Source organism: Tachyglossus aculeatus, chromosome 14 (assembly GCF_015852505.1).
Source record: "Tachyglossus aculeatus isolate mTacAcu1 chromosome 14, mTacAcu1.pri, whole genome shotgun sequence".
In the NCBI taxonomy this organism is placed as follows: domain Eukaryota; kingdom Metazoa; phylum Chordata; class Mammalia; order Monotremata; family Tachyglossidae; genus Tachyglossus; species Tachyglossus aculeatus.
The window spans coordinates 29,638,998-29,652,872 of record NC_052079.1 but is presented as its reverse complement, the minus strand read 5'-3'; the positions used below and the strand labels follow the sequence as shown (position 1 = coordinate 29,652,872).

The 13,875-nt window shown below is 38.9% G+C and overlaps 1 protein-coding gene across 1 annotated transcript in view; it reads right to left on the bottom strand.

Annotated features, from left to right (window-relative positions):
- Positions 1 to 13,875, bottom strand: part of PTPRQ (protein tyrosine phosphatase receptor type Q) — a 187,727-nt gene that overhangs the window by 31,486 nt on the left and 142,366 nt on the right. Inside the window, exons 36-37 of the mRNA XM_038756691.1 lie at positions 10,442 to 10,541; positions 8,658 to 8,786 (exon numbers count right to left, since the gene is read on the bottom strand). Coding sequence (XP_038612619.1) covers positions 8,658 to 8,786; positions 10,442 to 10,541 — 229 coding nt within the window. The remainder of the gene's footprint in view (positions 1 to 8,657; positions 8,787 to 10,441; positions 10,542 to 13,875) is intronic.

The following is a 13,875-nucleotide window of genomic DNA, read 5'->3' as shown; positions in this document are numbered from 1 at the left end:
CCTTCCTTCCACATCATCAATGCCTTTAAGTCCATACAACCCTTATATGTACATATCTTTATACTCTGTGGTTTACCCGTTACTTGAAATTGAGCCCAGGAAGTGCTCAGTAAAATACCACTGACTAATTATTTGAGAAAAAGGGTCTAAACTATAGAGCTCTCTTCCCAAGCGCTTAGTACAGTGCACTGCACATAGTAAGCGCTCAATAAATACGATTGATTGATTGATTGATTTTGCAGCCCTATACTAGGTACCTGGATATTCAGAAGATAGAGTCATTCATTCATTCAATCATATTTATTGAACGCTTACTGTGTGCAGAGCACTGTACTAAGCACTTGGGAAGTACAAGTTTGCAACTCATAGATGACTCATTGCTTTAATTATTTTTTCAATAACCCTAATAATTTATTCAGAAAACATGACCTTAGTCGTATGTTGGATCAGTGCTCTATCAGTCTTCAATCAATCATATTTACTGAGTACTTACTATGTGCAGAGCATTGTAGCAAGCACTTGTGAGAGTACAATATAACAGTTAGTAGACCCGTTCACAGTCCACAATGATCTTACAGTCTAGAAGGGAATATAGACATTAATATAAACAAATGAATTACAGGTATGCCCACAAGTGTCGTGGAGCTGAGGGAGGGGTGAATGAAGGGTGAAATTCCAAGAACAAGGGTGAGGCAAAAGGGAGGAGAAGAGGAAATGAAGTCTTAGTAGGGGAAATGCTTCTTGGTGGAGAGGTGCTTTTAAGAAGGATTTGAAAGTCAGGAAAGTGATCATCTGTCAGATATGAAGAGGGAGGGTGCTTCAGGCCAGAGGCAGGATGTGGATAGCAAGATAGATGTGATCAAAGTACAGTGATCTGATTAGCACTAGAGGAGTGAAGTGTGTGGGCTGGGTTGCAACAGGAAATCAGATTGAGTCATTTGACTTATTGATTGATTGATTGAGTACTTTAAAGGCTATGGAAAGTAGTTTCTGTTTGACGCAGAGGTGGAGGGCAACAATTGGAGGTTCTTGGAGATTGGACTGAACGTTTTTGTAGAAAATGATCCAGGCAGCTGAGTGATGTATGGGCTGGAATGGGGAGAGACAGGAGGCAGGTAGATCAGCAAGAAGGCTGATGCAAAAATCAAGGTGAAATAGGATAAATGCTTGAATTAATGTGGTAGCAGTTCAAGTAGAGAGGAGAGGGGAGAATTTAGAAATGCTGTGAAGTTTGAACTGACAGGATTTGGATACAGGTTGAATACGTGGGTTGAATGAGAGAGATGAGTCCAGGCTAATGCCAAGATAGCAGGCTTGTGAGACAGGAAGGATGGTGTTGCTGTCTACACTGATGTTGGTTCTACCTAATCCTGTCAGTTCTACCTTCACAACACTGCTAATATCTGCCCCTTCCTCTCCATCCCAATTGGTACCACATTAATGCAAGCACTTATTCTATCCCTCCTTGATTATTGGATCAGCCTCCTTGCTGATCTCCCTACTTCCTGTCTCTCCCCACTCCAGTCCATACTGTATTCTGCTGCCCGGATCATTTTCCTTCAAAAATATTCAAACCATCTTTCCCCACTCCTCAAGAAGCTCCAGTGGTTGCCCATCCACCTCTGTGTCAAACAAAAACTCCTCATCATTGGCTTGAAAGCACTTAACCTTGACCCCTCCTACTTCGGTTCGTTATTCTCCTACTATAACCCAGCCCACACACTTTGTTCCTTTAATATTAACTTACTGTACCTTGATCTCATCTAACTCATCACTGACCTCTTGCCCACATCCTACCTCTGGCCTGGTGAACCCTCACTCCTCATATCAGACAGATAATGATAACAATAATAATGATGGTATTTGTTGAGTGCGTACTTTGTGCCAGGCACTGTACTAAGTGCTGAAGTGGATACAAGCAAATCGAGTTGGAACCCGTGCCTGTCCCATGTGGGGCTCAAAGTCTCAATCTCCATTTTACAGATGAGGTAACTGAAGTCCAGAGTAGTGAAGTGACTTGCTCAAGGTCACACAGCAGACAAGTGGTGGAGCTGGGATTAAAACCCATGACCTTCTAACTCCCAGGATTGTACTCTAGCCACTACAACATGCTGCTTCTCAAGCATACAGATAATTGCTCTCCCGCGTTTCAAAGCTTTATTGAAGGCATATCTTCTTCAAGCAGCCTTCTGTGACTAAGCTCTTCCCTCCTCTCCTCCCATTACCTTCTGCATCACCCTGACTTGCTCCCTTCATTCATCCTCACTCCCATCCCTACATAAGTACATATATGTAATTTATTTATTCATTTGTCTGTCTGTCTCACCCTCTAGACTATGATCTCGTTGTGGCAGGGAATGCATCTGTTCATTGTTATATTGTACTTTCCCAAGCACTTACTACGTGTTTTACAGACAGTAAGTATTCAATAAATATGCTTGAATGAATGAATGAAGATGGGAAAGTCATGGGGTGGACAGGGACAGGGTTTAGGTGGGAATGTGAGGAGTTCTGTTTTGGACATGTTAGTTTGAGGTGTTGGCAACTACAAATGTCCTGAAGGCAGGAGAAAATGTGAGACTGCACAGAAGGAGCAATATCAGGCTGGAGCTGTAGATTTGGGAGCCATCTTCCTAAAGCCAAGTTCTGACCATTTGGGTTCATTTTTATTTCTCTGACTAGTCTTGCCTCATTGGGCCAAGTTTTTCCTAGATGATATGTAATATCGCATAATACAGCATATGGTAAATTTTGAGATGTATTCTAGTTTCAAAAGAAATATGGTCATGATCTTGTAATCTACAGTGGAATGAACAAATCAGAAGATGTAAAATCTAATAACTATTCTCAGTAAAGTAAAGAAAATATGAGATCTGGGATATGTAAAAGGAGATGGATTGGATAAACGTAACGTAATTTAAAGATACACATTCCAAAGGCAAAATAAAAACTGTAAAAATTGGTGTGAAAATAGGAAAAGCATCAAAAATACAATTTGGTGCCTTGTTGGATACTCACAAATGTACTAAATTCAGTCAAATTGATTTTAGTCTAGCTGCTCAATTTGTAGAGTACAAAACACTAAAAATGATTTCTTGATGCAGTGTTTGAAGTGAAACTACGATTTAATAATGCTAAATTAGAAAGCACAGTCCATACTTGCAGATATGGTCACTAATATGAATCACTGAGGAGTAGAAAACACTTCATATCTAACTCTGAATTCATATTACTGAATCTGAAGTTCAGTAACTCATTCTGAATGCTTCATGATATAAGGAAAAAAGATCATCTCAAAACTAGTGTAGCAAGCTTACTTCTACCACTAATAATCTCATAGTCAATGTGACTGTTATCTAAACAAATGTAAATGGTCACAAAACACATCAGTCCGATTTCCAAGGGCAACAGTGGTAAAACTCTAACTCGTACCATGGGCATTTCTTCCTCAGAATATTTGACAGACACTTTATTGCCTTAACAACTGATTTCTGAATTTCAAACAGAAGATACAAACTAAGATATCTCCAGGGGCAGAGGGCAGAGGCTGATCCACGAGTTGATGGACAGGATGACGATTCTGCTGACAGAACTGTTTCACCTATTGGATGTGCTAACAATGAAGGTGAAGAGGTGGACATGAAGTCTCTCAGTGAGAACTTAATGAAGAAGAGCTGGGTGACATATGACAGCCCCAGGATCAGCGGGAGTCAATAACTGGGGTTCTTGGGCATCTTTAAAGAGTCTTATTGCTTCTGTCTGGACGCAATGCCTTTCCTGAAACCGACTCCTCTGACAGGAAATCAAAGGAGTGGAGACTCTGGTGAACTCTCCTATGTCCTTGGTTGGACGTTTTACAAGTAAACTAGAGAAGCAGCGTGGCTCAGTGGATAGATCACAGGCCCGGGGGTCTGAAAAACCTGGATTAATCAATCAATCAATCATATTTATTGAGCGCTTACTGTGTGCAGAGCACTGTACTAAGCGCTTGGGAAGTACAAGTTGGCAACATATAGAGACAGTCCCTACCCAACAGTGGGCTCACAGTCTAGAATATAATAATGTTGGTATTGGCTAAGTGCTTACTATGTGCCAAGCACTGTTCTAATAATAATAATATAATAATAATAATAATAATGTTGGTATTGGTTAAGCGCTTACTATGTGCCAAGCACTGTTCTAAGCACTGGGGTAGATACAAGGCAATTAGGTGGTCCCACGTAGGGCTCACAGTCTTCATCCCCATTTTACAGATGAGGGAACTGAGGCCCAGAGAAGTGAAGTGACTTGCCCAAAGTCACCCAGCTGACAAGTGGTGGAGCTGGGATTCAAACCCGTGATCTCTGACTCCAAAGCCCGGGCTCTTTCCACTGAGCCACGCTACAATCCCAGTTCTGACACTTGTCTACTGTGTGGCCTTGGGAAGGTCACAACTTCTCTGTGCCTCAGCTATCTCATCTTTAAAATGGGGATTAAGATTGTGAGCCTCATGTGGGACATGGATTGTGTCCAACCTGATTTGCTTGTATCAACCCCAGTGCTTAATATAATGCTTGACACATAGTAAATGCTTAACAAATACCATTAAAAAAACCAACTTCAATTTGGATGACTTTTAGATGGCACATAAAGGACCTAACAAACTAAAAGTGTTTGGGCAAAGGGAGGGAATGCCCTCCTTTTGCCCATCCGCCAAGCTAGCTCTCTTCCTCCCTTCAAGGCCCTACTGAGAGCTCACCTCCTCCAGGAGGCCTTCCCAGACTGAGCCCCTTCCTTCCTCTCCCCCTCGTCCGCCTCTCCATCCCCCTCATCTTACCTCCTTCCCTTCCCCACAGCACCTGTATATATGTATATATGTTTGTACATATTTATTACTCCATTTATTTATTTATTTTACTTGTATATATCTAGTCTATTTATTTTATTTTGTTAGTATAGTTTTGTTCTCTTTCTCCCTCTTTTAGACTGTGAGCCCACTGCTGGGTAAGGACTGTCTCTATATGTTGCCAACTTGTACTTCCCAAGCGCTTAGTACAGTGCTCTGCACACAGTAAGCGCTCAATAAATACGATTGAATGAATGAATGAACGCCGGGGTGGCTCCCAAGGAGATCGGGTTGGACGCAGGCCTTGTCCCGCAGTGGGCTCTTACCATGTGTATTACTCTATTTATTTATTTATCTTATATTACTCTTTATTTACTTATTTTATTTGTACATGTTTATTCTATTTATTTTATTTTGTTAATATGTTTTGTTTTGTTGTCTGTCTCCCCCTTCTAGACTGTGAACCCACTGTTGGGTAGGGACCGTCTCTATATGTTGCCGATTTGTATTTCCCAAGCGCTTAGTACAGTGCTCTGCACACAGTAAGCACTCAATAAATACGATTGAATGAATGAATGAATGAATGAATGAATGAATGAAAGAGTGCTTACTGTAGCCTAGAATATATACCCCAAAGTTCCTAAGAGTAGCTTGGATGAAAAATTCTCATACCATGCACAAACTATTCATTACAATAATCTCATTCAAATTCACCCATAATTTGAAGGTGGTAGACTGTGAGGGATTAATAATATTATTAATTATTAATATTAATAATTACAGATTATTAATATTGTATTTGTTAAGCGTTTACTAGGTGTTAAGCACTGTTCTAAGTTCTGAGCACTATTCTAAGTGCTGAACACTGTTTAAATTGTGATCTGGGTAATTGCATGAGGCAAAACCACTGAACACAAATAAATAATTATATATCTAGTGTATGATACCTTTGCCACACTCATTTTCACAGCTTTAATTTGCACATCTTCAAAATATGGGAGGCTTAAAATTCACTTCAAACTGCTCAATAATTTAACAGTATAACTATCAAACAAGCTGCCAACCCAACAGCAATCACAGCAAGATTCTGCAAAAGGACAATCACTTACTGAATGACAAATATCTCCTTGCGTCTAAAGAAAAATGAAGAGTATCTGGAAATAAAGATCCATTGTTGATTGAACGCACAAAATTACTATACTGCTCTTTTTCAGTCTGTGTGAGAAAGCGTGCTGAATTACTACTTCTCCCAGACTTGTAAGAAATCCAACGTTGGATTCCGAAACACCGATCATTTGTAATAAGTGGAAATTCTGAGACCCAAGTGAAATATCAAGTTTTCAGACTATTCAGAGATCCAATTCTAGTTCATGCTCAAAAGTATATCAAAAAATGTTTCGGTCATCAACAAGCACTGATTTATCATTAAAAAACTAAGATGTCATTGAAAAACATTGCACAAAATGAGGCTCTCACAGAATGCTCTACATATATGGTGATTTCCCCAGTGTGGTCAACTGGAACTCTGGGGGCCATGGGGTCATTTTGGCCCTGTCATTTGAACTAGTTTGAAAATAAAGCCATCTTTTCACATCACAACCCAGAAATCTAAATATCAGGGAAACAAAGGGATCGATAATATCAGATTCTTCTTTTGAAGCGGGCTCATTATTTACTTTGGCTTGCAATTTTCACTTTGGAAGAATATCACGCTTCACTGCTCACTAAGGAAATGGCCAGCCATATGATTTCATACCACATAATGTACTGTACAGTTGTTGTTTTTTTTAAATATTATTTGTTAAGTGCTTACTTTGTGCCAGGCACTGTACTAAGCACTGAGGGAGATGCAAGCTTAGCAGGTTGAACACAGAACTTAGAGCTCACAGCCTTAATGCCCGTTTTACAGAAGAGAGAACTGAGGCACAGCGGAGTGAATTGACTTGCCTAAGGACACAAGCAGAATAGCAGAACTAGTATTAGAACACAGGACATTCAGAGTCCAGGCCCATGCCGTATCCACTAAGCTATACTGCTTAACATAGTAAGATATATTTATGACTTTCAGTATTTTGTTTAGGATTGTCATTTTACTCACAAATTATGTTCCGGGTGGGGTTCTGAGGGTGAAAAGAATGCCATATTTCTTTCTCCCAATTAAAATATGCAAATTTGAAAGATATTTGTGGGTCTTAAAAGAAATGGCCTGAAGTTTTAAGAGGCATTAAATACAATCTGAAAAGGCAAAACTGTTTTGCAAGTTTGATGACATCAGGAGAGTCACTGGTGAAATGGGATTGGAAGACAAATGCTTTGCAGGCTGAAAATGTTCTTAATTTATCTGTAAAGCTCAGTTAAGTTTATATTTTCAAGAGGGGTAATTAACAATTTGCACTTTATGTGCAACTGAGTTTTTCTAAAGCAAAACCTGTTTTAAGGGACTAGCCACAGGATTAGTCTAAATCGCTGCCTATGAAAGTAGGATTTAACCCAAATGTCTAGGAAAGTTCAGGAACAACATTGAGGAAATATTGATTTTTAGATCTGCAAAACTGTGAAAAAAGCAATATGCACATATGCTAACTTGAATTTTAAAATCTGTTGATGTATGTTAAATAATTTTCCTTGACCGAGAATTAAGTTAGAAGATGCACATTAAAACTCTTAGATTACCAACAACAGCATGATGAAATGCAGCAAATAGCTAGTACTGATTTTTAGACATATTTATTTAATGGAGTACAATCCTTTGAGGGTAAACTAAAAATTTATTTTTAAAATTAGAGAACTGACACATTATTGCACTCAAAAGCACACAAAATTTTCTCTCTGGCAACTCTAAATGTTTGATTTTGTGTTTTTATGCCTTATTGTTATTGATAACGAATAATCACAAAAATGTAGAATGAAGAGGAACATTTAATAAAAACAGACTAAAATAGTAGCTTATGAGGATTTGAGTAACTTTGAGAGAAAATAATTGTATATAAATTCTACAGCTGCACAGGTCACTGGAGTTGGGTCAGGGTGGCAAATACCTTATAAGTGATCATCTATAAACTGAACAGATTATTTGACAGGAGCTCAGGTAGAGGTTAAAAATGAAAAAAATAACCTTCTTAAGGAGATTTCCATAATAGAAAAATCCCTGGGTTTTTGGGAATGCGGAAAGGTTAGCATTTAACCAGTAGAAAACACATTTCAGTAGGGCTTGCTAGAATACTTTCATGAGTAGAAATTGTTTCATATGTATAATCACCTACGGTGCTTGGAAATTCTCAATTTACCTTTTCATATGTGTACAATGCTGCCTCTTCACCCTAATACATCTCATTTTGTATCTTAAATGTCTATCTAGAGTTTTTTTAAGATTTGCAATAAAATAGTATTCAATAATGACTTCAAAGTAGTACATTTGCATTAATAGCTTGGACAGCTTTCTCTGCAGCTAAAAATAATATGAACAAATAATTACCAGTGAAATATGGCACAAAGATTACGGCTCTGTAAGGGTTGGATGTCCAGAACCAATTAAGTGTTTTGTGCCTTTTAGGACAATTTGAGAAATTTTAATAATTTGAAAATAACTCGCAGCTCTTATAGGGGCAGAATACTCCCAGGTTTTTTTTTCCTACTCTAAAAATCAGAGAGATTAAGTGATTCTCTGGACACCAGTGAGGAGTGTGTAGAAGCGAGAGGTCATCCTTTGAAAGAGGATCTCAGTGACCTGTGTAAATAGAAGCACCACAAACACTTCCAACAAGCATAGGTCAGGAGTGGGTCATGGCTACAGACTCTTTGGACTACTGTTTGACCAAAGGAGAATGCTTACCTAGTTAATCTCTCATCCTGCAGTTCCAAGTCTGCCACCGTGATGAACTGATCCAGCTTGAATTTAGTGTCAATAATTTCTGCATCCCGAGGGGAATATGTGCCTCCCTCTTTCTGTTTCTGCCGGATTCTAAATGAGAATAACAACAAAGAGCATTTAATACAGAAATTCTATATGTATTTTTATAAGAAGTGAATGTTCTATCACCATTATGGGATGAAATGGCTCTTCAAAATATTTAGTAGAGGAGAGGCAAAATTAAATGGTTAAATCAGAATTTCAGAAATTAGGCCATTTATTTCAAGGCAAAATGTTGTGCAGAAACTATGCCAACTGTCTGTACAATTCACTAAATCGGGCATTTTCTAATATAATAATTTGTTGCACATAGGTAAAATCAGCTGACTGGAATTGCTATTAGTAGTATAAGACTTTAAAAATACTAGGAAGCCAAATACATATTACAGTGAATATCTATTTCTCTTGTGATATATAGTGCAGTGTCATTTTGATAATAATAATATTTTTGGTATTTGTTAAGCACTTAATATATGCCAAGCATTGTAATAAAACCTGGGACAGATACAAGTTAATCAAGTTCCACATGGGGCTCACAGTGTAAGTAGGAGGGAGAACAAGTATTGTATCCCCATTCTGCAGATGAAGGAATTGACGCACAGAGAAGTGAAGTGCCTTGCCCAAGGTCACACAGATGGCAAGTGGCAGAACTCGGATTACAACCCAGGTCCTCTAACTTCCAGGCCTGTGCTCTTTCCACTAGACCACACTGCTTCTCTGATTCAGTAATGCCTCAAACCTAGCTCCTCAATGCTCTAATTGAGAACCAGCACTAGAGAGTTCTTCAGTTTTCCACAAGTCACAACATCAGGGAAATGGGAATTATGGAATCCCAAGTTTTACTGGGAGTGGGGAGTGTGAAAGGTGGAGTGGGAGCTGAGAGAGCCCTGTCCTGCTCCCAAGAAATCAGGGAATTAAGTCATTTCAGCAGAGAGAAAAATTGAGGTATCCTTCACTTAACAAAAACATGAAATTTGATTCACATCAATGAGTGCCCTCCCCCTTTGGTAACATACAAAAATACAAAGCAGTGGAAATTATAACCTGTCAAAAAACCAACAGGTGGACTATAGATATGGTGAGTCATTAAAGGCAATGCTTCTGTAATTCATTCAATTGCATTTATTGTGCGCTTACTGAGTGCAAAGCATTGTAATAATGTAATGCATCAAAATAATGCAATAAAAAGAGGTGAGTATATTACGTAAAATCGGTGAAGTAATCTGTCCAGAATAGTGGGCAAAGGTTATCTCCACTTTATTGTCCAAATAAGTGACTCACATATTGATAGTTGCCAATAGTTGAGAGGTCTAGAGGAGAGCAATGTATATAATTAAAGCTATGGAAAATGACAAGGGGAGGATTATTTCGTCTAAAAAAGGTAAGACTGTATAAATTGAGTCTTTAGTTGTGCAAAGATTGAACTAGAACATCTCCATTTCCTCAAGAGAATTTGGACTAGTTAAAGAAAAGATGGCTTGAAGGATGGGGATAGAGGAAAGCACATAAAGGTATTCCTTCTCCCCTTTGATTTTTTGGGGGGTGCTTAGGTCGTTCCCTTTAGCACAAAGGGGAAACTTAAACTTGTTTGGTAAATTGTGCAGAATTTCCTGTCAGATGATTATTATATTGATAGGCCTGAAGGTATAAATAAGAACATGAACAGTATCATATTATACCTAAACTATACTATAAATATATCTTACCTTGCAAATGCATAAATAGCTGCCCCAAGAAGAATTATGGAAAGGATACACAAAGTAACTGACAGAGTGATTTCGACCATCCTTTCTGATGCTGCATCACCTGCATGGGAAAGAAGAAAATTTTGATATTGAAAATAAGTTCTTACATGCTTTAAGAAAAAAGAAAATCATTTTTCTTCAAGTTAAGCTTACTGCCTTTAAACAGTGACGTGGGGAATGTTGAGTTTTCCAACAGCGGTCATTAATATTTCTATTAAAGTTTTCCAACATATGCTGAGGAGAATCTGAATTGTTTTCTCTTTGGACTTACATCTAAGATACACGCTTGGAAAAAAAAAAACCAAAACAACAAAGCACAACGTGGAAAGGTGGAAAGGAATCTGGATGGCTATGAGGCTTTCTGGTGATAGATATGGACCTTAAAATAGATACCATCGTTATCACCTGGTTCTTCCAAACTGCAATTCAGTTCTACGATTTTAAAGCAAGTTGTAGCTTTAAAGTATTGCTATATTTTGATATAATGAATCAGTCAACAGATATCATTCATTATATGCTTCAGAAGAGTGAATCACAGAGATGTGATGGGGAGAACTGATTAATGGTGCCAGTAAGGAAACTGGGATTACATAGTTGAGGTTTTCTGGACCTCTTCTCCTTCTGAGGGTGGGTGAGACTACTCCCCTTCCCTGCTGGGCATGAGGGAAAACATCCCTGGTTACTGGGGCAGTGGCAGTGGCACAGGATTTGAGATTCACTTCAAAATACTGCAACTGACTTCATCTTGGAATTTTTTTAAGGTATTTGTTAAACACTTATTATGTTTCAGGCACTGTACTAAGCACTGGGGTAGATACAAGCCAATCAGATTGGACACAGTCCCTGTCCCACATTGGACTCACAGTCTTAATCCCCATTTTACAGATTACTGAGGCACAGAGAAGTTTGGTGATTTGCCTAAGGATACACAGTAGACATGTGGCGGAGCCTGGATTAGAAACCAGGTCCTTCTGACTCCCAGGCCCATAACCTATCCAGTAGGCTACATTGCTTTCTTTACAAATATCACCAAAGAATTATAGAGCTGAAGGTGTGTCATTCAATCCAACAGAGTTCTAAGAATCTGCTGCCCACTTCCCACAGTATTTTATAATTTTCACTATCAAGAAGCTATTTCTTTGGTGAAACAAATCCTCTCCAGTAGAAATATAACCCATTTATACTTGTAGTTATCTAAGGGTATGGCATACTACTGTCGTAATAAAAAGGAATACTCTCTGGCCTGTGACCTTATTGAATTTCATTCTGCTTTAATGGAGCTACTTTTTTTACAAAATCATCATCCAAGTTACATTTTGATTTTACAAATGTCTAAAAAGGGAAAAGCTCTTCAGAATGAGAATAAGATAAGCAACTGTTTTCTGACACAGCTCATTGTAGAGGTAAGAAGGAAAAATCATATACTGGGATTATTGCCGGGAAACGACAGGATCTGGTGAAAGAGTTGTTTATGTGGGAGACCCAGTTTTAGTAGTGGCCACCACCCAATGACAATTAATGCTTTTCCTGGGCCATGAAAGAGGAGGTGGGACCCCAAAGCCAACACAAAACAATTTACATTTATTAAAAAAAACTACAAAAAAATGCCAACTTAAATTACGAAGTAGCTAAAAATTTTAGCTAAAAGAAAGAGTACTTAACTAGAACTCCTGAAGCTTTTTAAACATGCTCACTGTCTTATAGGCCCAGGTAAAATGTGTGCTATTGAGACACAAACACCGGAGACCAACAGAAATCCTGCATAGTAGGGCAAAGAATGTGTCAAAGAGACTATATCATCCTTCCCTTATACAGTTCACCTGACTGGGAAGAACATGAAAGTTCATAAAGAGTGACATGCTGGGTAAAAACAGACTTTGAAGAATACTTATTCAAGGGATGTCAAAACTAAAAACAAAAGACTCTCCAAATATATCAGCTTATATACTTTATGATGGGGATATATAGGGATGAAAAGGAGATAGAAGAGAGGCTCAATTAATTAGTTCCATCATGGCTGGGGAAGATGTGAGAGATTTCCCACTTGCAAATTGTTTTTGGTAGCAGACAGGTCAGGGGGAATTGGATCAGACTGTGGTGACCACACAGAATGTTCTACTTCATCAAATTGGTGTAGAAGAGAAAACACCAGGACTGACTGACATTTGAAGTTTTTGAAACTGATGTTGGAGAACACCTTGGCAAGAGTATTTTAATGAAATTACAACTCCTCTAAGAGACCTTCCCAAATTAAGCCCTCTTTTCCCCTACTCCCTCACTCCAACTTCAGCCCCACAGTACTTACGGACATAGCCAAACCATATTTATTTATATTAATGTCTGACTGCCCCCATTGACTATCAACTCCTTTGGAGCAGGAAATGTGTCTACCAACTGTGTTGTATTGTATTATCTCAAGAGCTTAGTACGGTGCCCTGCACACAGAAAGCACTCAATAAATAGCATTAATTGACTGATTAATAAAGTACTGCCACCAACAGCACTGTACTTAGAGAATGATGAATTGCCAATGTACCTCCCTGAAGTGACCCAGGGGATTTTACAGACTGGTGAGTTTTACTCTTCTGTACTTGAACCATTAGTAGGATTTATAATTAGATTCCCAGATCTACCTCTTGCTCTCCTCCAAATGGCTCCAACCCTAGGCCAACTATACTTAACTTTGCTACCCAGATCATTTTTCCACAGAGCCATTCAGTCCACGTTTCCCCACTCTTCTAGAACCTCCAGTGGTTATCCATTCACCTCTGCAACAAAAAGAAACTTCCACTATTGGCTTTGAAGCAGTCCATCATCTTGCCCTCTCAGACATTACCTTGCTGCCCTACTACTACAGTCCAGCCTAGACACTTCACTTCTCTAATTCCAAACTACTCACTGTAAGTCAATCATCTATATTGCCTATGACCCCTAATTCCAAACTACTCACTGTAAGTCAATCTTATCTATATTGCCTATGACCCCTCACCCACATCCTGTCTCTGACCTGGAACTCCCTCCCCACTTCATATCCAACTGACAATCTCTCTGCCTAACTTCAAGGCTTTATTAAAAAACACATCTCCTCCAAGATATCTTCCCAGATGCCTTTGCACTTGGATTTATACCCCACCCTCAGCCTTAAAGCACAGCATGGCATAGTTGATACAGCATGGGCCTGGGAGCCAGAAGGTCATGGGTTCTAATGCCGCCTCTGCCACTTGTCTGCTTTGTGTCCTTGAGCAAGTCACTTCACTTCTCTGGGCCTCGGTTACCTCATCTGGAAAATGAGGATTAAGACTTTGAGCCCCCAGTAGGACAACCTGACTATCTTGTACCTACCCCAATGCTTAGAACAGTGCTTGGCATTTAGTAAGCACTTAACAAATACCATA